Below are 27,236 nucleotides of genomic sequence, written 5' to 3' on the forward strand. Positions count from 1 at the left end.
TTCAAGATCAACAGAACTTGCCAGAGGGAGAATAGTATAGCACAAAGAATAGCACTTTTCTTAAACTGGCCTCCCCACTGGGGGAAGAAGAATACTTCTATTACTCTATTCAAATGCAACACTTATGAATGGATGGGTAACGGCATATTCATCCCTGGTTTAGCGCCAATGGCCCTCAAGGGTGGGAGAAACAAATACGTACCAAGCATATACTTGTGCAGCAGGTCTGTCGAGATTCATACTGCAAAATCATATGGGAATGTAAGGCTCGACTTCTTAAGATCCTCACAGATCAACCATCTACTAAGTATCTATGAACCTGTAAAGGTGTCACATTTTAACAACTAGAAAATGGCCAACCTTGGTAGACATCATACTCTTCTCATAACTTTTCATATCAGCAAAAAAGATCCTCACAGATCAACCATCTACTAAGTATCTATGAACCTTTAACAACTAGAAATGGCCAACCCATATCAGCAAAATCTTCAGAACAAAGCCTGCAGACTAATGACCTTCATGTCTATGAACAAATAAAGACGTTATGTACTCACTTTAACGTTCCATCTGTATTGACCATTTTCATTCTTCCACAGCCTGGGGGTTTTTGATCCAACTAGGCTGTTTTCCAAACCTTTAGGCTCGGAATCACGAGCTCCTCCCCTAGTCATCATGTCTGACTCCCTCAAATCCTCAAAGAGTCTGCCGTTAACATTAAATGACCTATAAAAAATTATATGTATATGAATATACAAAAATAAATACAGAGGTAGTAATAAAATCCTATTCAAAGGAAAAGCCAAGATCAGTATCTCAAACACGAACAGTGGTTCCTAAAAACGTATCCATCAGGTCCCCACTGACATGGGCAGGGGGTACGAGGAAGGGAAGGTTGAGGACAAATGAAAATGGACAACACAGATGGAACATTATGGTGAGTGCATAACTTCTTTATTTGATGTTGTCATTTTCATTCATTCCTCAACCTGTGGGACAGAGTCCCCAGCTACAGTAATTTCAGGTGGCCCTCATGGAAGGCTGTACTGGAGCACTGCAGAACCAAAGGCAGCTCTACTTCTGAGGTAATATCTAACTTGTAGTGTGAAATAAAGGTATGAGAGTTAGACTATGAGGCAGCTGCACAAATATCATCAATCGAGACCCTAGAACAAAAGGCTTGGGATGTTGACATGGATCTCGTAGAGTGGGCTTTGACATGTATGGGCAAAGATATACCTTTAGACGCATATACACAAGAAATGCAATCTCTTAACCATTTGGTTAACATGGTCTTAGAAATGAATTTCCTTTTCTAATATTGGCCAGAGAGATAAACAATTTGTCAGACGTTCTGAAAGATTTTGTCCTGTCTATATAAGAACATATTCATCTAGGAACATCTAATAGATGAAGGGTATACTCTCCCTTGTTTTGAAAATTGGGAAAGAAGACTTGCAGGTTGATAGACTGGTTAATATTGTTCACTGTAGCAACTCTGGGTAAAAAGGAAGGGTTGGAAAGCAAGGTGACTCTGTCTTTATGGAAAATTAAATAAGGAGTTTTGGAGGAGAGGGCTTGTAACTCAGAAACTCTTCTTGCAGAAGTGATAACCAAGAAAACAGTTTTCCATGAAAGGAATTTCAAATCTACTTTGGCTGAAGGTTCAAAAGGGGGATGAACTAGTACCTGCAGAATCAGAGTTAGATCCCAAGGATGGGTGGGATTCTTGTCATGAGGGTGAAGAAAGAAGCTACCTCTAAGAAAGGCTTTATACAATTTTGAAGAAGCTAGTGATGAACAGTATTCTTTGCCGTGGTAATTTGAGATGGCTGCCAACTGTACTTTTACAGTGGAGTTAAGTCACCCCATTTTGTAAACTATCAACAAGGAAATCTAGGACTGCAGGAATGGGAGCAGTAAAGGTATCAAACTGCTTCCATTTCCAGTGGATGCTTTCTGGGATAAAATCAAAGTCATTTGGACGGTGGATGAAAGCCTGGAATGTCTAGCTGTCATTGGAACTGGAGATCATGCAGTTAGTTTTAGGTCTAGAAGGTCTGAGAGAATCTGCCCTGATGGATGGGACAGTAGATAGGAAAACAGTTCCAATGTCCATGGAGGACAGATCAGATGATACCAAAGAAAGGTGAACCAGACTTGTCGGGGCCAGAAAGGAGCAATGAGGATTACTTTGCTCTTCAAACTGAGTGCTGTCTGAAAAAATCTAGGAATTAGTGGTAGAGGTAGGAATGCGTAAAGCAGACCGGGGTCTAAACAAACTACAGCATCTCTTGGGGACTGTCCCTTTGGAGAGATCAATGCAAAGAACCTGCTGCATTTGTTGTTGTGAGGGGGATGCAGAGAGATTGCAGCAGGGCTGACCCCATTTATGAAAGATCATGTTTTCCGCTGATTGTATTAGAGACCACTCGTGAGACATCAGTAAAACTCTGCTCAGCCTGTCCGCTAGAAAGCTCACTCCCTCAGAATGTGCATCGCAATTAGGATGCAGTTGGTAGAGATTGCCCATTGTTACAATCTCATTGCTGTGATTTTTGCGTATTTATAGTTATGCCTAAGGTCGGGGACAGGTGTAACAAATAGCACCTGGCTTGGATGAGCAGATGCCTGGTAGGAGCGGTCAGGAGCCAATCATCCAGGTAAGGAAACAAGTGGAATCCCTGCAGTCTCAAGTGAGCTAGGACTACCGCCATGCATTTGGTGAACAGCCAAAACGGGAGGACTCAGGTAGGGTTTTGATAAGACAGTACATGTCCTTCAGGTCTATCTTGCACATCCAGTCATCCAAGCACATGGATCACGATACTTCTTAGCAGAGCAGCAGATCTGAAGTAACTTGGGGAAGTGAGGCATGATGGGTAGGGGAGGAGCTTCAGCTTTGGAGCCTACAGCTTTGGAAAGTGGCTGAGCTGGATCAGAGGGTTGGATCAGAAACCCACAGGTTGAGGAATCAATGAAAATGACATAATCAGACATTAGATTTTACCTGCAAGAGTAAATCGCTATCCTCTTTCATAAGAAAAAAATTAAATACCACTTGCAACATTAACATCTATGCTACACCATGATGAAATCTGTCCACATGGAGTAATCTCAGACCAAAGGCCGATGTAGTGATAAACCAGAAGTTAGAAAACAAAAGCTGAATAACAGGAAAAAATTCCAACTACAAGAACGCCAACACTTTACTACAGCAAAGCTTTCAGATATAAATCCTTCTTCAGTGCATAACACAATCTGTAACATTCTTTCAGTTTTTATAAAGTAGATTAAGATCATGTCAGCATGGCCAGCTAATCACATAATCTCTGCAATATTAACCATTTTAACTTAAAAGAATACCAATTCCTTAAAAAAAAAACTTCACTAAAAGGTGCTCAAAAAATACTCTCAACTTAAGACCATATACTTAATAGATCTATCAAACTAATAAAATATGTATTACAAAACATTATATATCCCACATTTTCAGAATGCTTATATATACATACACATACATATATATATATATATATATATATATATATATATATATATATATATATATATATATATATATATATATATCTATAGATATATATATATATATATAGATATAGATATAGATATAAATAAAATATGCTAATGTACACATACATATACAATTAAAAACCTAATGCAATTGCATTTGTTTGGTTGCCAGAAGTGGCTTAATGATAACCATGTTAATCAACCCTGGTTGTACATCTGCTTGTAGTCTTAAAATCCATGCATATCCTTTATTCTCCAATAGCATCACCCACCTCTTGCTTGCTTATACACTGTTTCCATCACCCTAAATGTAAAAGTATGCTCAATGCCTTTCTCCAGAATGTGCTTACTTAACACATTTTGCTGAATTAGTCTACGTATCTGTGATTTATGTTCTGTTGTTCTTTCTTTAGTTTCCTTGTGCTTTTCCCAACACAAAATGAAGGACATTTCAGCAGGTTGCAAGCTATATTACATATGTAGTATTGCATGTTGCTGTGCATTTGAAAAAATATTTTTTATTTGAAACGGGAAGGACAAATATATCGTCCTTCATAAAAATATTTTTACAGCAGCTGCAGTTCAAACATGGGTTGCTTACCTGTTGTTTGTATTTTTTAGATTTTCCCCTGATGCTTCAAGTCTTTATAGCACAGTCACATTTTTAAGTTCTTTAAGTTCCTGTATGTAAGATTTGGCCTATTATGAAGTATCTGATGTAATTCTGCCATGGCCATCAGGATGTTCCAGTTATTCTCAATAATTTTCATTACTTCCCTAGTTTTAATATTGTAAGTAGTTAGATATCTATCCTTATTTCCTTTTCTATTCACTATATTACAGGTATAGTTAGTATTAAAAATGGGTTTTGTTAATCCTGTTCTATTATAAACTTCATTTACTAGCTCATCAACCATGAATTATGCATATCCTCTCTATAAATTCATTTGTCATTTCAGTCATCTGCAGTTTACACTTGCTGTCACTAGTGTTTAAACTACTAGTTCTAACAAGTTGTGCTTTCACTATTTCTTTAAAAATATGGGTGGGTGCATACTCCCTTTATGCACATATCGGTTAACTTGCACTTCCTTTTTATAAACACTTGTTACAACTGCATTCCCTTCCTTTTCAAGTAGTACATCTAAAAAGGATATTCTTACAGCTGAACACTTTTTGAATCTAAAAAAATGCAGTAGTACTCTCTAAATATTCTACATATTCATTCAGCATTTGTTCAGTACCATTCCACATTAGGAAGCAGTCATCAACAAATCTTTGGTAAAACAGAACCCTATTATTTATAGCTTGCTCCATATTAAATATAACTGTTTTCTCCCACTGGTCCATAACCAAATTTGCTTTGCCATGGGAGTACCCATGGCTACTCCAGCTAGCTGTATATATGGTTGCTCATTAAATAAAAATACATTTTTAGTTAACACCAACTCTAATAAGAAACAAATAGTTTCTATTTCACTAGCTGACTCAGCTGTTTCCTCATTTAGACAGCTCCGAACTGCTTCTATGCAATATTCATTTGGAATTACGGTGAATAATGAATTGATATCTAGTGTTACAAAGTCATTACATTAATTCACCGGATTCCATTCTCTCAACTTAATCAAGAAATCATTTGCATCCCTTATATAACTCAGATTCTGTGGTAGAAACTTAATAAAACATTCTTGCAAGTATATAGAAACAGGTTCTGTTACCCAGCCTCTCCCTGACACTATAAGTCTCATGGGTGGCTGGGTCAAAGATTTACGGATCTTTGGTATTCCATAAAATCACCGGAGTTTTTGGACAAGGAATAGTGAAAAAGTTAAATAACTCTGTGCTTATACTATTAGTTAATTGCATATCGTAGATAAGCATATTATATTCACTTGTACATTTCTTAACATTCATTAAACTTATTCTCTTAAAAGTATTTGCATCATCCAAAAAAGCTAGCATTGTTAACATATAGTCTGTTCTATTAATTGTAACAGTTGCATCACCCTTATCTGCCTGCTAGAATTTATAGAGAGGATATGCAGAATTCATGGTTGATGAGCTAGTAAATGAAGTTTATAGTAACAGAACAGGATTAACAAAACCCATTTTTAATAGTCACTATACCTGTAATATAGTGAATAGAAAAGAAGGAAATAAAGTTAGATATCTAACTACGTACAATATTAAAACTAGGGAAGTAATGAAAATTATTGAGAATAACTGGAACATCCTGATGGCCATGCCAGAATTACGTCAGATACTTCATAATAGGCCAAATCTTACATAAAGGAACTTAAAGAACTTAAAAATGCAACTGTGCTATAAAGACTTTAAGCATCAGGGGAAAATCTAAAAAATACATACAACAGGTAAGCAACCCATATTTGAACTGCAGCTGCTGTACCAATATTTTTATGAAGGACAATATATTTGTCCGTCCCGTTTCAAATAAAAAATATTTTTTTTCAAATGCACAGCAACATGCAATACTACATATGTAATATAGCTTGCAACCTGCTTAAATGTCCTTCATTTTGTGTTGGGAAAAGCACAAGGAAACTAAAGGAAAGAACAATAGAACATAAATCACAGAAACGTAGACAAATACAGCAAAATGTGTTAAGTAAGCACATTCTGGAGAAAGGCATTGAGCATACTTTTACATTTAGGGTGATGGAAACAGTGTATAAGCAGGCAAGAGGGGGGTGATGCTAATAACTTATTGGAGAATAAAGAATATGCATGGATTTTAAGACTACAAGCAGATGTACAACCAGGGTTGAATAACATGGTTAGCATTAAGCCAGTTCTGGCAATCAAACAAATAGAACTGTATTACGTTTTTAAATGTTTATGTATGCATATGTTTGTATTTATATAGATATATATATATATATATATATATATATATATAAGCATTCTGGAGATGTGGCATATATAATGTTTTGTAATAAATATTTTATTAGTTTGACAAATCTATTAAGTATATGGTCTTAGTTATACATTTATAAATTAAGTTGAGAGTATGTTTTGAGCACCTTTTAGGGAAGTTTATTAAAGCGAACAACCACGTACCACCAATAAGTGCACCAGCCTCTCTTCTTAAAAACAGAATTTATTCCAAACACGTAGCCATACAACTGCAAAAGCACTTTAAAAAGTGAAAATAGTGTAACGTTACGCGCTTTCACCCACTACAATGTGGGCTTCCTCAGAACACTGAAAAACTGAACACACACTTCCTTTATTTCAAATTTGGCGCCATAATTCACTCATTCAAACTTTTAAAGACATATACAAAAATCTCATATATTGCAACCTTGTTCCTAAACCCAAAATATTTACATACAAATGGGCTATTGCAATGTAAAGAACATATAACCGATGTGTATCAAAATCTTACTAAAAAAAAAAAAAATATATATATATATATATATATATATATATATATATATATATATATATATATATATATATATATATATATATATATATGCGTTATGTACCTGACAAAAAATATATATGTAGATATGCTGGTAAAAAAACTAAGAAAAGGTTGATATTATTGCATTAAAATGCATATATACATATTATCTATAACCATATGAAGTGCCTGTGAACTAATAAAAAATGCTTGTCCACTAATAAAAAATGCATGTCAACTAATAAAGAAATACACAAATGAACAATTAATAAGAAATATTAATTATGACAACCTAATAAAAAACACCCAATCTAAATCTTTAAGAAGAGAGGCTGGTGCACTTACTGGTGGGACGTGGTTATTCGCTTTCCAGGAGGAAGTTCATTTTTGTTGTATTCAGTTGTTTATGCTCCATGGATATCACCGGTGACAAGACGCCTCCTTCCAATGACCGAGAACTTGACGACATTTCCAAATTACGTGCGGAGGTTACTTCACTAAAGGGAGAAGTTGGTCATATATTGGAACTTCTGCTGGATTTCACACGGGCTGGGGCAAAGTCCGATATTGGCATTGACAAAGGTAGAACAGTATCATCTTCCGCTTTCATTAGTAGCGGTATTAACAATGAAAATGCCAATACCAACAAATGTCAGGGTTCCGTACTCGCAGGGATGGAATTAGGTATGCAGCCAACATACTGCTACATTCCTCACAAGGTGGGCCTAATGGCAGTTTCAGTATTCCCAACGGACAAGGTACTGGGTTGAGGCACAGCCCGATTGATATGGATAATGTACTTGTGGGTACCGAACATATTGACAGCAGTAAGGTAAACAACTCTGACTTTACTTTTGACTTCTCACTGTACGAGGTTGATGAAGAAGCTAATCGTACTGGGGCTAGACCCAAAAAATTCCCACCCCACAAGACATATTCTACTGTGGTGGGAAAAAGTAACATTTTAAATAAAGATTGTTATTTTGTACCATCAATCCCAAAATCAACCAGATGGGAAAGGGAACAATGACAAGGACTATCATTTAAATAAAATTCTATCTTATCATTGCAACCTTGATAAAGTGAATGATAGAGGGCAGGGTTCTGTAATTGTTAAATCAGAAAATACGGGAACCTTGAAAGATATGATATACACTTTGGGTAAGAAATTAACTATCATTAATGGACTCAAAGTGGACAATGCATATTTACAAAAGTGTTTAGATTTAAAAATAGTTCCCATGGGCTTGAGATTTTTTAAAGGTGCTTATGGGAATTGAAATTAATGACTGTTATGAATGAGTTTAATCAAGTATTCAATGAATGTGGTTTTAGTTATATGAAGTCAATAATCAAATTTAATGATGAGAAGCTTAGTAAATTTTTATTTATTTATTTAAATTTGTTGACCGGGAGTGTCCGACTGGACGTAGGTCCATTTTCAGCGGAGGCCCGGGGAGAAAAGCTCCACAGTAAAATAAACAGACAGTAGTTACATTGGATTACATAGCGATTAACAATTTAACATAGCAATTACTTGCAACATATTTACAGATGAAGAACATAGTACATCAGTAGTCAACTAGAATCTTTATCTGTGAAGTACATCACAGACATTAACAAATGTTACAATGAGAAGTTCCTGCTGTATAATAAGTATTAGGCTTATGAGCATCTGAGCTTGCTATAATCAAGGTAGTTAGTGGAGTGGAAAGAAAGGTAGTGGTTGGATGGGGTGGATGATATTAGAGTGGGAGTTGCAAGGGCATAGCCAGCATGTTTTAGGTGCGCTTTTAGTAAAGTTTTGAAGTGGGTGCATGATGGTACAGAGGTAATTGTGGGTGGGAGTGAGTTCCATAATTTGGCTATGGCGCAAGAGAATAGTGCTTCACCAGCAGAGTTATTGGCTTTAGTGATCTGCAAGTGATTTTTGTTGCTGGATCTTAGTGGTCTGGTGGTGCGATAGGGTTGCAGTAGATTCTGGAGGGATGGGACATTTAGTGGATGGTTTACTAGTTTGTGGGCGAGTGAGAGTTGATACCACTGAAGGAGGTGAGGGAGTTCAAGCCAGCCCAGTTCAGCAAGTGAGAGACAGTGGTGACTACGGTAGGATGCCCCTGTGGCGAATTTGGCAAGTTTGTTGTAGCAGGTCTCTAGCTTGTTTAGATCTCATTGCCTTAGATTGGTATATATTGGAGAGGCATAAAGTAGGGTGGAGATAAGGTGGGAATTTGCTACTGAAATCTTTGCTGCTTTGGTGAGAAATTGCTTATTTCTGTATAACGCTCCTAGATTTTTGTGGATTTTTTTATGGTCATGGATATGTGAATGTCAAAAATGTATACATGAAGTTGAAATGTTAAATAAGAAAATTGTTGATGATCTATTGTTTTCTGAATGGGAAAGGCTGCTTAAAAAGCAATATGTATTAGCAGAAAAAAAGATGTTAAACATAAGTGAAAGGAAACAAAGAAAGATACTTAGAGACATGGAACAATATAAGAAAGGGCAAGCATATAAATGGACATCTGAAAGTAATGCAGAAAGGACTAACCATAGAGTGTATGCTGACAAGCACTTTGGGAATTATACACATGGTAGTATGAACAGGATTCACATTTTCATTGGGTAGGGGACAGACAAACAGCAATTCAAGGGAACAGGAACCCATTAAGCAGGTAACAGGAACCCATTAAGCAGGAATCAGTCACAATATTACAAGAAAAGGAAGCAGAAGTATTGGGGACAAGGCAAGAGAAGGTATTAAGTGAAACATCAGAAAATAATCTGGGAAGTAAGAACATCACAGTGGATGGGTATACCTGGAGTTATAACAACTTTAAAATTTTTAATTACTCTAGTATACAAATTCAGTTGGCACATTTTGATGTATTAGCCAAAGGAATGAAATTTATACCCACCCCCACATTTGATTTGGCGGACTGTCTATGTGAAATAAAGAAATATGTGAGGAAGTTAAACTTGTCTATTTTATTTAGGGACAGTCAGAAAATACAGAATAGGAATACAGTAGAGTCACAAATAAAGAAAAAAAACACATTTGTTCCTCCAAACCACCCCCAGGTAGACAATTATGAGAAATTGGTGATGCATGAGATATATCAGTTATATTACAGGGTTAAAAATAATCAACCAAACGATAATTTAACCCAGGAAGAATTACAAACATTAAGAACTCCACAGATGGACAATAATATCAGAATTATGAAGCCAGATAAAGAGGGAGGGGGTGGTTATTTTTGATAATTCATATATTAAAAAAAGTATGACATATTGTACCTATCAGGTAATTATGAATCTATTTTGATTAATGAGGTAAACATTGCATATCAGAGAATAGATTCTTATCTGGAGGAATTTCTCATCGATGGAAGAATAACCAACAATATATTAGACAGCTTGAAGGTCAAATTTCCCAGATTAGCAACCCTGGTAGGGATACCCAAAGTACATAAAAGTGTGTTGGATCCACCCCTTAGACCAATAGTTTCGGGTAGCAAATCAAAAACTTTCACGATTGGAAGAATTATAGATGTTTGGCTTAAACCAATATATGACAATATAAGTCACATGGTCAAGGATTCCTGGAAGTTTCTTAGTAACTTCACAGTGAATTCTATGAATAGGAATAGTATTATTGTTACAGTGGACATTATAGATCTATTCTCTTGTATTCCTAAGCAGGAAGGCTTGGATGCCTTATGTAACAGTATTAGAAGACATACTAATCTTGAGTGGGATAACATCTGCTTAATAATGGAATGTATGTCCATAGTATTGGATAATAACTTCATTTATTATGAAGGAGAATATTTCCATCAAACACGAGGGGTGGCAATGGGATATATGCAAATCTAGTAATGTTGGATTGGGAGGATACTATTTTGTTTACTAGTGAATGCTTTAAGAATATTAAACATTATTCTAGATTTCTTGATGACATATATATTATATGGGATAACAGCATAGATAATTTACAAAAATTCCTAGATTTTATTAATGAAAGTAGCACATTTTTGAAATTTACCCATGCTTATAGTAGTACAGGGTTGCCCTATTTAGATACTGTAATATACAAACATGAAGGGGGAGTAAAATCACGTATCTACAGGAAAAATACCTTCTCCAATGATTATTTAGAATATGGAAGCTTTCATCCAGAGAGGATGAAGCACAACATATTCAAGGGTCAATGCATATGAGCTGCAAGAATGACCTCAAATCATAAGGAGATGGTAGGTGAGATAAAATTTATTACTCAACTTTTGGTAGAGAGGGGATACCCCATTAAGGTGATGGAGGAAATAGGATCAAATATTATTACTCAATGGGGTAACAAATACAAACCCCCTACTGGGTTCAGGAGATGTACATAGAATTAGATTAAGTGATTCAAGTAATTCTAATATAGGAAACCGGACTGGTATAACTCAATATGAGAAATCATGTATATTAACATTCAACATGGAGGTTGAACAGGTTAAGAATATATTAATAAAATATTGGTTTTTATTATTGAGATATACCAATTGGATGGATACTATAGGGGCTAGACCCAGAATTTGACTAAAAATGGGACGCAATATAAAATGGTACCTGGGAAGAAACAAGCAAATGATACCCACTACAAAAAATAACAAAGGGAAACACACCACTAAATGTGGGATGTGCAACCAATGTGGATTTATACTTGAAGCAGCTAGTATTAAGTTAGATAATATGGGACACACTAGTATCAAATTCAAGTATGGCAATTGTAAGACAAAAATGATTATATATACGGCAAAATGTATTGTATGTTCTGGGTTTTACATAGGAAAAACCGAAAGAACTTTTAGACAACGTATATATGATCATATTTATTGTACAAGAAAGAGAGATACTAAGAATGTATTGTACAGACACACTGAAAAGATGGGTAATACCCATGAATTTAGATTTGCCATACTAGAAATCATTCATACAGATCCTAAGGGGTGTGACCTCAAAACTATATTGGGGTTTAGAGAGACATGGTGGCAATTATTTTTAGATGCTAGGAACCCACCCGGACTTAATGATTATATTTCTTGTAAAACTATCTTAGAGAATCATTAATTCAATTTTTCAGGTCTGGAGTTCCATTTAGGTAATGCTTTAATTTTTGCTTATACAGTCATTACATTCTCCGGATCAACATAGTGGGAGAGTGTAGGTTTAGATTGGGTGTTTTTTATTAGGTTTTTATTAGGTTGTCATAATTAATATTTCTTTTTAATTGTTCATTTATGTATTTCTTTATTAGCTGACATGCATTTTTTATTAGTGGACAAGTATTTTTTATTAGTTCACAGGCACTTTATATGGTTATAGATAATATGTATATATGCATTTTAATGCAATAATATCAACCTTTTCTTAGGTTTTTTACCAGCATATATATTTTTAATATATATATATATATATATATATATATATATATATATATATATATATATATATTTTAGTAAGATTTTGATACACATCAGTTAGATGTTCTTTACATTGCAATAGCCCGTTTGTATGTAAATATTTTGGGTTTAGGAACAAGGTTGCAATATATGAGATTTTTGTATATGTCTTTAAAAGTTTGAATGAGTGAATTATGGCGCCAAATTTGAAATAAAGGAAGTGTGTGTTCAGTTTGTCAGTGTTCTGAGGAAGCCCACACTGTAGTGGGTGAAAGCGCTTAACGTTACACTATTTTCACTTTTTAAAGTGCTTTTGCAGTTGTATGGCTACGTGTTTGGAATAAATTCTGTTTTTAAGAAGAGAGGCTGGTGCACTTATTGGTGGTACGTGGTTGTTTGCTTTCCAGGAGGAAGTTCATTTTTGTTGTATTCGGAAGTTTATTTAAGGAATTATTATGCTTTTAAGTTAAAATGGCTAACTGAATTATTGCAGAGATGATGTGATTAGCTGGCCATGCTCACATGATCTTAATCTAGTTTTATAAACACTGAAAGAATGTTATAGACTGTATTATGCACTGAAGAAGGATTTATATCCGAAAGCTTTGCTGTAATAAAGTATTGGCGTTCTTGGAGTTGGAATTTTTTCCTGACATGGAGTAATCTCCCAGGTATGATCGCAAATCAATCTGAAAATCAGTGATAAAGCTTCCTCCAACTTGTCTCCTGAAAAACGAATAATCCTGTATATTCTGCTTGAAGGATGACAAGGCATTTTATCGCAGCAACATCTGATCAGTCTATGGAAATTAAGACCACATATCTGTGATCAAATGACCAGCTCCCTAAACTAATTACCACCCTTACAATGCATGTTCCATCCTTATAGAATCTCTATTCTGTTCAGAGTTTGACCCCACCTGATGGCAAGGTTGCTGATGCAATGTGTATATCCTAACCAAAACCTGGCTAGCTCTGCATTTGTAGCTCCTATCCAACCCAAGAGAAATTTATGTTTATCCACATATGTGGCAGCAACCTATCTAAGAACTTTACAGTTATCAGCAGTTGTTCTCAAAATGCAAGCCTGTTGATATGCATCTAAATGCATACAAAAATTACTGCACAACTAACCTCTGTATCAGCTGTTTAGAGTTGTACTAATAGAGTGCAACCTCTCAAAGTTAGGGTTGTCACCTTTTCAAATGCCCAAAGGTGAACATTTTTTGTAGAAGCATGAGATTTTCCAGGAAAACAACATACCCATGGCCAGTGAAAAGGTCAGAGCTTCACTTTTTTGACAAAAAAAGAAGTTATATACTCACCATAATGTTCTATGTTTGTAGTCCACCTCGCCCTTCATTCTTACATATGGGTTTGGAGCCAATCCTCGGCTCCGACTCGGCCTATTACAAAGCTCAAAGTCTTCTAGTTGGCTCGTGGGTAGGTAGGTATCTCATAGTGCACCAGTACAATCCCCAGATCTTGTTTGCTGCTAAACTATAGAAAGACAGAACTAAAGCTATCCAGAAAGAACAATAATGAAAGGTCTCTACCTTATTATGGAAAAATTATCCTGTCGCCAGATCCTTCCAGGACGGGGATAGGTGGGTGGGTTCGTAAGAATGATGGGCGAGATGGACTACAAACATGGAACGTTATGGTGAGTACATAACTTCTTTATGTTCTGTAGTCCTATCTCGCCTTCATTCTTACATACGGGACAGCGTCCCTAGCACCTTATTCTTGGGTGGCTCACAGAAAAATACTCTTGAGTACCATGGAACCAAAGGAGGCTCTACCCCTAGAGATCAGGTACAATTTGTAATGAGTAATAAAGGGATGAGGGGTAGCCCAGGTTGCTGCTGCACAAATATTGTCAGTTGGAACTCTGGCTTGGAAAGCTGCAGATGTAGACTGGGATCGTGCAGAATGGGCCTTAATCTTGAGCGGTAAAGGCTTTCCATTAGAAGAAGGAAATACAGCTCGAAATCCATTTCGAAAGGGTCACTTTGGAGACTGGGAGACCTAATCTGGAGTCGGAGAATGATACGAATAATTGGTCTGACTGAGTTCCTTAGTCCTGTGAAGATAGAACCGTAACTGTCTGTGAACATCCAACTGCATGAAATTTGTATTCTGCTGCATTGGAATAGTTACGGAAAAACATGGGCAGCTCTATAGCATGGTTCAAGTTATTATGAGAGCAAACTTTAGGGATAAAAGATGGATTTGTGCGAAGAGAGATTCTGTCTGTGGAAAATCAAATAAGGGGGCTTGATGGACAGTGCTTGTAACTCTGATACCTGTCTAGCAGATGTGATGGCTACTAGAAACAAAGTCCTCCAAGACAGAAACTTCAGTGGACATGAATGAGCATGTTCAAAGGGTGGAGAAGTTATTTTGGATAGGACGAAGTTTAGATCCCAGGCAGCTACCGGTTCCTGAAAAGGTAGTCTCAGCAAAGTAGCACCTTTAAGGAAAGTTTTACACAATCTGTGTGACTTCAGATTAGACTCAAGTAGACCCAAATGAAAATTAGATATCGCTGCCAACTGAACCCTAATTGTGGCAGCAGCAGATCCCTGGTGGAAAAGTTCAGACAAAAATTCTAAAACCACTGGGATGGATGCGGTGTAAGGGTCAACATTCCTTTCTTCAGCCCAGATAGAAAACCTTCTCCATTTGCTAGTGTACAACTTTCTAGTGGAAGGTTTATGTGAAGATGTAAGAATGTGGGCCACAGCAGGTGAAAAATCATGAAGCCTGACTAGGGATGGAACTGGAGCAGCCGGGCTGCCAAGTTGAGGGTGTGGAGGTTGGGGTGAAGAGAGCCTGACATGTGTGTCAAGAGGTCTGGCACTGGGTCCAGAGTCCATGAATCATCTAGATGAGGCCCGAGAAAGGGGAACCAAATCTGAAGAGGCCAGTAAGGAGCGATGACAATCAATTTGCTTCCCAACAGCTTTGCTTTCTGAATAACCTTGGATATGAGAGGAAAGGGAGGGAAGGCATAAAAGAGACCCAGAGGCCAATCGTGAACAAGTGCATCTCTCAGTGACTTCCCCAAGGGGGGGATAAGGGAAAAGCAGCTGCTGCATTTCGAACTGAGTGGACTGGCCAAAAGATCGCAGCAAGGCCATCCCCATTTGCAGAAGATCTGTTCCGCTATTTCTTGCTTCAGAGACCACTCGTGAGGCATCAATACTGCCCAGCTGAGTTTGTCGGCTATCACATTGGTTGTCCCTGGGATGTGCGTTGCCAGTAGAAAGTGGTGGGAAGATATCGCCCACTTCCAAACACGAATTGCCTCCCAACAAAGGGGGTAAGATCTGGTTCCACCTTGCTCGTTGAGATACCATACTACAGACATGTCTGATTGGATTGCTATCGTTCCAATAGGAAGAAGGTCGTGAAGTACTTGCAACGCTAGAAGCACCGCCCTCATCTTTAGGACACTGATATGCAGGTGAGCCTCGTGATCTTGCCATGTCCCTTGGACAGTCCTGCCTAGATAATGCCCCCCCCGTGAGGCATTCTTGGTCACAGTAGCAACTGGTTGGCGAGGAAGGAATGGAGTGCCTGTCATTTGTTGGTCAGGTTGAATCCATCAATGGAGGTCTTTTTTGCAAGACTCTGTTAAGATGTTGTGGTGGGAGAGAGGCAGTTGTTGAAAGGACCACTGGGACGATAGAAGCCATTGAAGAATTAACATATGTAATATGGCCAGAGGGACTAGCATTATGGTGGAGGCCATGGTCCCCAAGAGTTTCAGCACTGTCTTTGCCTTGACTTTTTGAAAAGGAAGTAGACGGAGAACTTATTGTATGAGGTTCTGTGCCTTTTCTGCAGGAAGATGATGTAACATGGCGAACTGTATTTCTGCACCTATAAAAGTCACAAACTGAGAGGGCGATAAGGCAGACTTTTCCCAATTTATAGCAATCCCCAGCTGGGCACAAAGTTGGATAGTGGAATCTCTGGTTTGAAGGAGCAGATGCCTGGTGGAGGCGGTCAGAAGCCAGTCATCCAGGTATGAAAACACTTGGAATCCTAGACGTTTCAGGTGAGCTGTCACTACTGCCATAAATTTGGTGAACACCCTGGGGGCTGTGGTGAGACCAAAGGGCAGAGCACGAAACTGGTAATGACTGGCTCCCAGCCAGAAGCACAAGTGGCTCCTCGACACTCTGTCCATTTTTATATGGTAGTATGCATCTTGGAGGTCTATTGAGCACATCCATGCGTCTTTCCCTAACAGAGGCAGTATAGACTGAAGTGTCACCATCCAGAACTTGTCCTTCTTTACGGATTTGTTTAGTTTGCCGAGGTCCAAGATGGGCCTCCAGTCCCCTGTACGTTTTGGCACTAAAAAGAATCTGGAGTAAGTTCCGAATCCTACCTGGTCTGCGGGCATAGACGGTTTGGATGACTCTGTTTGCTAGCAACTTCTTCACTTCTACAGTTGCTTGATCCCTGTGATTGGGTGGAACATCCGGGATCCTCTTGGGAATGTGAGGTGGACAAGAAAAGTGTATGCAATAACCTCTGGTGATAATTCTTTGTACCCATTTGTCTCGGGTGATGCATAACCAGGCTTTTGGATACAAAGAAATGCGACCCCCGACTGGCTCCAGAGAAGCACAGCTGGGCCCCACATCAGGAGCACTAATAGGGACAGCCTTGAAATGAATCACGACCTCCCTGGTTTTGTGGCCCGCCCCTGCCTCTAGGGCGACGTCTAGCATTTGATCCTCCTCCTCTGCCTCTGAAGGCGGAGTCACCCTGTGCATCTGGGAAAAATCTCTGGGACGTCTTGAACCACATCTTACCACCTCTCTCACCCTTGGGGTATGGTCTAGAGGCAACAGTAAAATGTACTCCCATGGCAGACAGCGTTTTCCCTTCTTGCTCGCACCTGGTGAGTGTGTCTTTTACCTTAGGTCCAAACAACGAAGAACCGTCAAAGGGGGCGTTGGTAAAGGTAGACTTGAACAGCTCCGCAAAATTACACAAGCACATCCAGGAATGTCGCCCAAGGGAAACTCCTGAACGCGCGGCCCTGCTCGCTCCATCGGCTGCATAAGAAATCAGCCTCATGGAGGAGTTAACAATGGAATTTAAGGTGGACAAGTGAGCAGACACCTTATCAGCGACTCCTTCAGTAGATGTACCTTGTAGAGTATCTCCCAACTCCTTAAGGGGATCTCGCTGTAGCCTTGTAAAATGTATTAGACAGTTCAGCGATCTGAGTGTGAATGCCGCTGACGAAAGGATACGCTTCCCGTATCTGTCCATCGTTCGAGCCTCCTTGTTCAGTGGATGGACAGATGAAGTCTCCGCTAATTCCTTCTTAGTGGCCGCCGCCACCACCATGGCATGTACAGGCACACCCGTGGATAAGAATTCCTTCTCTTTGGGAGCAGACAGAAATTTATTGGGTCTCCTTTGAACTGGCTCCATGGCATCAGGAGTCTCCCACACCTTCCGACTAACAAGATCTAAAAGTTCATCAAAAGGTGGAAACATGCAAGAGGCTGAAGGTTGAGACCCGAAAGCCTTCAAGTACACTGACTCCTCATCAGAAGGGGTAACAGTGGGCCAGCCGCCCCTCTGCTTAAGGATCTCCAAGATGTCTACAAAGGAGACATCATCAGAGGACTTGGGGGACCCTTCTGACTTCTCAAGGTCAGTGTCACGGTAAGGGACTCATCCTGGGAGTCTACATGCTTCCTCTTGCACATCCCCTTCCGAGGGGGCTCCTCAGAAGGATATTCCGGGGAGGTCTCAAAAGACTGGGGGCCACCAACCAGGGGCTCCTGAGGCTGTGGGTCTCTGCTGTCGAGAGAGTAGGTGCTGAGACAGAGGTCGGTACCTGAGGGGGCAGAGTGTCGGTATCCTTGAGTGGTGCTGATGAGCGGGACAGCACACTCCTTATCTCGAAGGCAGACCTCTCCGGCTCCAAAGACCTCCTCGGCTCCAAGGAGACAGAGGAAGTCATCGGCTCTGAGACAGATGCAGGGTCCGAGCTCACCCTGGCTGAAGCACCGAGAGGGAGATTCGGGACCAAAGAGGTTCGGGTCCAAGTGTCCCTGTAGGGGCCAACCGGTGAACTTTGGCTCCTGGACACCACAGACGGCACCAAAAGTGTCGGAGCAGAACTCGGCTCCGAGACAGCCTCGAGGGGAGCTGGAACCGAGGGTTCCACAACAAGTGGTACAGAACACTCCGGCTCCGAAAGCCAGGCACAGCTTGGAGGAGGAACCACAACAGAGGGAATAGACTCAGGTGGCTCCGGAACTGACTGGGTCGGAGCCAACAACATTTTGGGCAAGGCAGACGACTTCAGGAGTCTGAGCACTACTCTCTCCACATCTTCCTCTGACAGGCTCCTGGAGGATCTGGAAGACAGTGTGGGTGATCTGAACATCTGCAAAATTGGGGATCGTAAGGTTGGGGAGACCGGCAAGGGATCTCTGGACTGGCTCCGATGTAGTCAAAATGCTTGGGGCCAAAACTGAAGTCCCAATATCAACAACTTTGACTGGCTCAGAGGACAGTGGAGCCGATGAGGTAGAAGTCTTATCCGGCTTAGAGAGTTAAGTGAGGTGGGTTCCAATACAACGGACGGTGCCGAGGAATGCCTCTTGGTAGCCTTAATCTTCTCTTTTTTAGAGGAATGAGATTTAGAGGAAGAAGAACTAGCCAAATCTTCCTAGAAGGGAAGCTTGAGACGACCTTTCAAAATTAGCTTGTTCTTCCACTCCTGGAGAACTCTGGAGCTGAAGGAATGGCAAAACAAGCAAGTTTCCTGCAAATGAATGGCTCCGAGACAATAAACACAGTTGTTATGGCCATTCGTAATAGACATCTTCTAGGAGCACTTTACACATTTTTTTAAAACCCGAAGGTTTATGGTCTTTATTTAGACATAATTGGCCAAGCAGAAACACTCAAGCACAACGTGGACTAGGTCCTCTAACTTAAACGGGCTTCGCCCTTACCACACACAGACAAACACACACACTAGGTTCATAGGTAGATACTAGGCTATCTGCCCTAGGGCATTTATAAGCCTAGCCAGAGTGTATTTGGCTTCCGCCTCCCTATTAGATTAGCTTACTGTGCCTCTGTAAAGTAGGTCACAGAAGGTACCCTTTTAAGATTAGTTTACTGTGCCTCTGTCTAGCAGGGACACAGGAGAGATCCCAGGGGTGAATTTGCGATTTCCCATCCATGCGTCCAAATTTCACTTGAAGAGGGTCAGCGAGGGGCTGTCTAACATGAATTGGGATTCTATTCCAGAGTGAGGGGAGCCTCTGGGAAATGAATCTGTCCCACCAGCATGTCCTATTTATTTTTGTGCTGAGGTTTAGGTCCCTGGAGCGTGTAGCTCTAAGGGACTTGGATTTTTTGAGGTGGAACATGTCCATTTATTCTGGGTTTTACATGGCTTTGTACGTCAGGCATAGATCGCCTCTGAGTAGGTGGTAAGCAACTGAGTAGAGCTGGAGTTTCTTTAGTCGAGCTGCATAGGACATCTGTTTGTAGCCCATGATCCTCTTGGTGAGGTACTTTTGGGGTCTCTCCAGTTGCTGCAGGTGTCGGGTAAGGTACATCCCAAAAGGGGCATTGTATTCAATTATGGGCCTGATGAGTAGAGGGGCACAATGACCTCTCTTGATCTAGATGCGAACCCATTCGTGATAAGATGGGCTATATAGAAGGTCTTTCTAACCACTTTGGCAACGTGATTATCAAAGGAGAGATTACTATCTACGTTGGTCCCCAAATCTCTAATTACTTCTTCCATACTTAATGGATTACCACCTATGTGGTAATTTGTGGGCAACTTGTCTTTCCCAAAGGGGATGACTATGCACTTTTTAGCATTTAGCTTGAGGCCGTGGTTCTGGCACCAAGCATCCGTCTCTGTGAGACCCTTTTGGAGGATGCTTGTGTCAGCTGGAGGTTCGATTATGGCCTCCAGTTTGCAGTCATCTGCGAACTTTGTCAGCCATAATCCCCCCGTGTTAGCCTGAACCTCAGAGAAGTATATACCGAACAAGAGAGGTCCCAGAACTGATCCCTGTGGGAAGCCACTTGTAACTGGTTTTGATTCGACATGGCACCTGCAATTCTGACCATGTGGGTTCTATCTCTGAGCCAGTTTGCAACCCATCTTGTGATATAGGGGTTGATATTTAAGCTGGTAAGCTTATTTATGATGCCCGAGTGGGGTATTGTGTCGAAGGCTTTTAGAGGGCCAGGTAGGCTGTGTGGACTACCTTGCCCTCATCTATGGCTTTGGTAACTGTTTCAAAGAAATCAACTAGGTTTAAGAGGCAAGATCTGCCCTTAACAAAGCCGAATTGGGTAGGGTCCAGTGTCTGGAGGCTCCCAATGTCTTTGTTTATGAGGTCCATGATAATACCTCCATAGCTTTACAGACCAGACTAGTCAGGCTTATGGGGCTTATAGTTTCGTGGTCCGTTGTGGCACCACCTTTGTGGAGTGGGACCACTGTAGCTGTACGCCATTCTTTGGGTACATATCCTGTAGTAAGGCTAAGTTTGAACAGTGACTTAATGTGAGGGTTCAGTTCTTCTTGGAGCTCGTGTAAGACGCAGCCTGGGACACAGTCCAGTCCCATAGATGCTGTGTTTTTTGCTTTGGAGAGGGCAGCTTTCACCTGTGCATCTGTGATGTCAGTGAGGTTACATTCAGTTGGGATAGGCGTTTGTTCCTTTGGGGGGGGAGAAGTTTGCGCTGAATCTGCCTGCCAGGATGTTGGCTATGTCTGTAGGTTCGTTATATTTTGTACCGTTATGCAACAATTCAGAGCATATCTGGGAGTTTCCGCCCATGTTTCTGACATAACTAAAGAAGGCCTTGTGATTATCTTTAGTGTCTAGGGCAATTTTTCTTTTGAAACTGGCCTTTGATGATTTTATGAGGGATCGAAGTTTCTTGCTAATACTGATCAGAGATGCCTTCCCTTTTTGGGATTTTGCTCTGTCATGTAGCAGTTTCCTCCTTATGTTGTATAGCTTATTTATGGCCGGGGTCCACCAGACCGGTCTCCTGTTTTTGGAGGAGTGAGTCTTGGTTTTATTTGGGATAGCACGACCCATGTATTCCTGCAGGTGCTCATAGAATGCATTTGTAAAGGATTCTGCGGATTGGGCTGTATTATCCTCTGGCCCAGGGGCTTTGAAGGATTCCACCTCAGTCTTGAGAAGAGCAAAGTTGGCTTTGGAGAAATTCTTTACAGTGATTTCCTTGGCTGGGGGTGGGGACGGGATATGGATGTCCAGGGAAATTTGTTTATGGTCTGATCTTACCAATGAGGGGTTTACCTCTGGTGTGGAACATAGAGTCCCCATGTTGGTGATGACCAGGTCCAATATGTTGTTCCCTCTTGTGGGAGTGGTGACCAGTTGTTCCATTGCATTAGAGTTTATAAATTCAAGGAACCGTTGGGCGAGGGTTTTGGGCTTGAGTAATTTTCCCAGTCAATGTTTGGGTAGTTGAAGTCACCCAATAACATAGTGTTTGGAGAGACCTTCATATTCTCCAGTGTTCTCAGGAATGCCAAGTGGGGTTCCTGTAATAGGGAGGGTGTTCTGTAGCAGGCTACAAACTGAAAGGCAGTTTTGTCCGCTGTTAGTTGCACATGGATGGTTTCCGATGCTTCGTGCAGTGCCACTAACCTGGAGGTGTAGGTATCTTTGATGAATATAGATACTCCTTTTGTGCTTCGGTCTGAGTTTTGGGGATGGTATGAGTTATAACCTGGTAGTGCTGGGGTGCTCTCAGGAGCCTTGAACCAGGTTTCTGTTACTGCACAGACATCGATTTTCTCCATAATGAGGAGAGTCTCGGCATCTTGAGGTTTAGACTTCTGGCATTGAGTAGCATTACCTTTAGTTTTTTTATCTTTGGGTTGTCTATGGAGGTGGGTTTGTCCTTTGAGCCTTGCCTAAAAAAGGCACTATGGGGGTGGCAAGAGCCCTGGCCAGTATACAAAAGCCTAAGGGTGACAGGTGCAAGCCATCCCTAGTGAAGCAACATGGCTTGTCGAGCATGTCATCCCAGGCTGACAGTCACTGGATCCCCTTTGAATGACACCAATACTTTAGCCAATTGTTGAAACTGATCATTTTGTCTTTATACTGTGGCATCATTCTTGGTGAGGGCAAGATGCTACTCAAGGTCAGGGACATACCAGCCTGGGCTACATGGTCAGTGAGCTCCTCTATGTCTCTTTTTATGTAGTCCAGGGAGGTACGTCTCAGGTCATTCACACCAGCATGGACAATGACGGAGTCATACTTGTACTTGCTTTGGAGTGACATGAGGACTAGTTCCTCTAACTCAAACGGGCCTAGACCTGGGAAGAGAGAAAGAAGACAGAGAACGGTCCTCTAACTTAAACAGACCTAGGTAGAAAGGACAAGGCATAAAAGGTCAGAAACTATTAACTACACTACGCACACACAAAAATTTAACAATCGAAAAGACCAACTTTTTCAATAGGAATATATGGCTCAAAACGCTAAGTCGTAGGAACAAAAAAGGGTCGGAGCCAACAAAAGACCTTGCACACAAGCTAAATATCGAAATAGCAATCTAAATTCCTAACTCTCTAATAACAAGAAACAGTGCACATAAATACAGAAAAATTAAGCGCAAACGTGCACGCTAAATAGGAAAGGACTAGCACACAGGATAACAACAGAGAACAACAAGGGCCAACGGCCAACCAGTTCTCAACAACTAAGTAATTTTAAAGTCAAAAAACACCTCAATGGGTCTGAAAACTACTGCAACACTAGTAAACTCTATCTGGAACCAAATAAATCTCTGAAGTTAAACAGTAATATATAATAATGGCAAAAGTTTTAAACTTAGCCGCAGCCAAGCAAGAAGCACATCTAAACTCATAGACGCAGCAAATGAGATCTGGGGATTGTACTGGTACACTATGGGATACCTACCTAGCCATGAGCCAACTAGAAGACTTGGAGCTTTGTAATAGGCCGAATCGGAGCCGAGGATCAGCTCCGAACCCATATGTAAGAATGAAGGCGAGATAGGACTACAGAACATTAAAAGGTTATTCTTGCAACATTTGAGCTGCTTATGCTATTTCATGTAACATTTTGGTGTTTCAATACAAAATAATTGTTTTATGCAACTACTAAGGAAAACTTGTGTTTTTTGTCCTAAAATCTTAGTACATTTGACTTTTTTTTTTTGAAGGACACAACTGTCCAAAGAGGGACTGCCCCTCGCAAAGAGGGAAGGGTGGTAACCCTACTCAAACTAAAACTTTATATCAAGAGCGAGCACACACACACACACACACACATTAAATACTTCCATGCTGTTGTTCTAAACATCTAACAACAATCTTTAATTCTGCTTATACAGTGGAAAAGTTGACATACTACTTTAATGCAATAAAGTACAGAGCAAAGGTGTGATATCAGAATACTTATAATGAAGGTTACAGACCTACAGCAAAGCTAACAACTACACATCCCTAAAGTTATGTTAATGTGCTCACCACAGTGTAGTCTCCACTAGGAACAGAAAGGAAGGAGAAAGTGCCATCTTCTTTTGACACAACACTGCAAAGGTAGGACAAAGAATCATCCCCAACCTGGAATTCTTCAACCGGGGAAGGACTGCAGCCAGCAACATCCTGTGGGGAAAAAGAGCATCAATAGGTTCATAGGTTGGTACTAGGCTATCAGCCCTAGGGCCTATACAAGCCTAGCCACAACAATTCCCTGGCTATTTCTTCTCACATTATTTACTTTCCTGGACCCCTGTCTAGCAGGGCGACTGACGTGATCCCTGGTGTGAATTTCCTTCCTCCCATCCAATCGTCAAGGTTCCTCTTGAAGAGGTCCAAAGAGGCACTCTGCTTGACATATGGGCAATCTATTCCAGAGTCTGGGGAGTCTCTGGGTCAGGAACCTATCCCTCCAGCATGTTTTGTTTATTGTGATGACAAGGTTTAGATCCCTGAGCGTAGCTCTGAGGGATTGGGATTTCTTTAAGTGTAGCATGTCCAACAGCTCTGGGTTTGACATGGCCTTGTATGTTAAGCAGAGATTGCCTCTGAGTAGACGATATGTGGCAGATTATAGCTGGAGTTTTTTTAAGGCGGTCAGCGTAGGGCATCTGCTTTAGGCCTGTGATTCTTTTAGTGAGGTATTTCTGAGGCCTTTCCAGTTGTTGCAGATGTCTTGAGAGGTACATACCAAATGGGGCGTTGTATTCTATAATGGGTCTAATGAGGGATGAGTACAGTGGGACAATGACCTCCTTTTTTCTGGATGAAAAGCCCTTCGTGATGAGGTGTGCCACATAGAAGGATTCAATGTAGACAAACGAGGACGAAGCAAAGCGACTACCACAAACCCTGACCATCTATAAACCAAGCAGACAGAGTAGAAAGTGGAAAGGTCAGATAGCAAACAACAGTGCAACATCTGACTTACAATAAGATAGACTTTTTTTTTAGTGACTATACAGCCAGTCTTTTTTTTAGTGACTACACAACCAATCCATCATGCTCTAAAAGTTATCTCCTAATATACTTAAGGTAGTCACCCATTAAAACTACATTAACTTCCAATTATCTTAACCAATTTGAGCTTTATTAATACCTTTAGGTATTCTTCACAAAGACAGAATTTCTAATTATTTTCTGTCTATATTTTAAAATCCCAATGAAATCATACCTATCAAGAAAACAAAACAGGCTTTGTGCCATGTGAATAGAGGGCTGCAACAGTTACTCCCCTTCATAAGGGAGGACTTTCAACAGTTGTAGGAAACTGCAGACCCATTAGTGTCTTATTTGCAAAGCCATGGAAAGAATTATCATGGAAGTCATCATCATCGACACAGGAGACCTCCAGACACTGGATCCATCTCAGTGTGTCTTTGTCAAAGAAAGGCCATGCTTACCGAAACTGCGATTTCTTTGAAAAGATCACTAAGACAATGGATAAGGGGAAAATGGTGCATACTGCCTACCTGGATGCAGCTAAAGCATTTGCTACAATACCCCACTTAGGCATTGTCAACAGACTTATTGAACTAGGTATAAACCCCTTTAGAGCATGCTGGATAGCTAGCTGGCTGACTGACGGTACTCAGGAGGTTAGAATCATTGAGCCCACCACCACAGAGATGGCCGGTCAAGAGTGGGGTCCCTCAAGTCTAGGTGCTGGGCCCGCTCATCCCTGGCATCTCTACTTCAGATGTCAAAGCCAATGTCAAAAGCCTTTGGCTGACCAAGTTCTCAGACCATCACAAACTGGGAGCAGTCATTGAATCCCCCGCCCCCTCCAAGATAAAAACACCCTTTAGGAAGGTCTAATACAAACAAATGCTTGGCACCAAAGCCATGGCTTAAAACTCAATACCAGGATATGCATTACAGTACCCTTTGGGAAGTCCATTACCCAGAGTAACTATGTAATCAATAAAACACCCTTAAAAGTTAATTTACTATTCAGGGATCTGGGAACTCATGTAGATAGTAATCTAGCCTTCGACCAACATGTGTCCAAGGTAGTAAGAAAATCCTTCAGTGTTGCTCAACTTATAAATAAGGAAGAAATATGTTTAGAAAGTTCAAAACACTGTACTCGGCCCTCAGACCCATCACAGAGTATAAATTCTCCCTTCGGTATATTCCTGACTGGACACATGCAGCACCTGGAATGTCCACAAAGGTTCCTTACAAAAAGAATAAAGAGAACAAACAATGTCCTATGCTGATCATCTCAAAGCCGTGTCTCTTTACTTGGTACCATACAGACTTCTCAGAAATTATCTTTGTCTGGCATACAGGGCATCCCTGGACCCTGATTTGATGAACCTTTTGTATATCCACTAAACAAACAGCATCAGAACTAGTAGATTAAAAGACCTAAATTTTGCTTGCGACATAAATGGGACATGCTGGAAAGAAATATGTTTCTCAGAGAATTCCCATTCTCTGGAACAGGCTCCACATCCATGTGAAGCAGAGCTCCTCCCTATCCCTGTTTATGCACAAACTGGACCAATGGATAGGTGATCGGAAATTCAACCTGGTCTGGCTGTTATGCCTTTGATGGAGAGGTATTCAGTAAATCTATATAAATCAAATTTGTGGGTCACATTTGGGTTGCACGTCCAGGCTTACAAGGGCCCCAGTGGTCAGCCTAGCATACACCTATAAATCTAGGAACAATCCTGCCCGTCTACCAGCACCAGTGCCAAGTTCACTCCACGTGCAGACAAATCCAGCAAATATAAAATCCTTAGACTTTGTCACCTGTTTACACGTCTGAAATGAATAACTGCTCGGATAAATCTTGCATATGCCTCATCTGTTGTCTCTGTACTGAAATTTCTGTGTGCCTTTATGCATAAACTGTAAAACAATGCTGAATGTTGTTTAGGCAAGTGAGCCTTTAGCATGCTGTAAATACTGTACAGTGTACTCAGCATGGTGATCAGCTGTTAAAACTAAATATAACTCACTGTTACATTGTGTCTGTGTGTGTCTGTGTGTGTGTGTGTGTGTGTGCGTGTGTGTCTGTGTGTAAAAGGTATGTAATGTAGAGCTTTTCTCACTGGGTCTCTGGGAGAAGGGTTTTTTCCATTCAAACTTTACCAGCAATCAAAGCAAGCTAATTAATTAGCTCTCTGAAACACATTTGCTTGCTAAGAAAAAAAGAACTATGGTAACTGCAACACATTCTCTGACTCACTACCAGCATGCTTTTGCAGCTCCTCAACACATGACAGGAAGT

The 27,236-nt window shown here is 40.4% G+C and overlaps 1 protein-coding gene across 2 annotated transcripts in view; it reads right to left on the bottom strand.

The window, feature by feature from the left end:
- Nucleotides 1-27,236, bottom strand: part of LOC122816397 (nodal modulator 1-like) — an 877,949-nt gene that overhangs the window by 658,389 nt on the left and 192,324 nt on the right. For both annotated transcript variants that reach the window (XM_044089153.1, XM_044089155.1), the window contains exon 8: nt 23,981-24,118. In XM_044089153.1, the coding sequence (XP_043945088.1) occupies nt 23,981-24,118 (138 nt within the window). The remainder of the gene's footprint in view (nt 1-23,980; nt 24,119-27,236) is intronic.

Source organism: Protopterus annectens, chromosome 12.part0 (assembly GCF_019279795.1).
Source record: "Protopterus annectens isolate FY-2018-M chromosome 12.part0, PAN1.0, whole genome shotgun sequence".
In the NCBI taxonomy this organism is placed as follows: Eukaryota; Metazoa; Chordata; order Ceratodontiformes; family Protopteridae; genus Protopterus; species Protopterus annectens.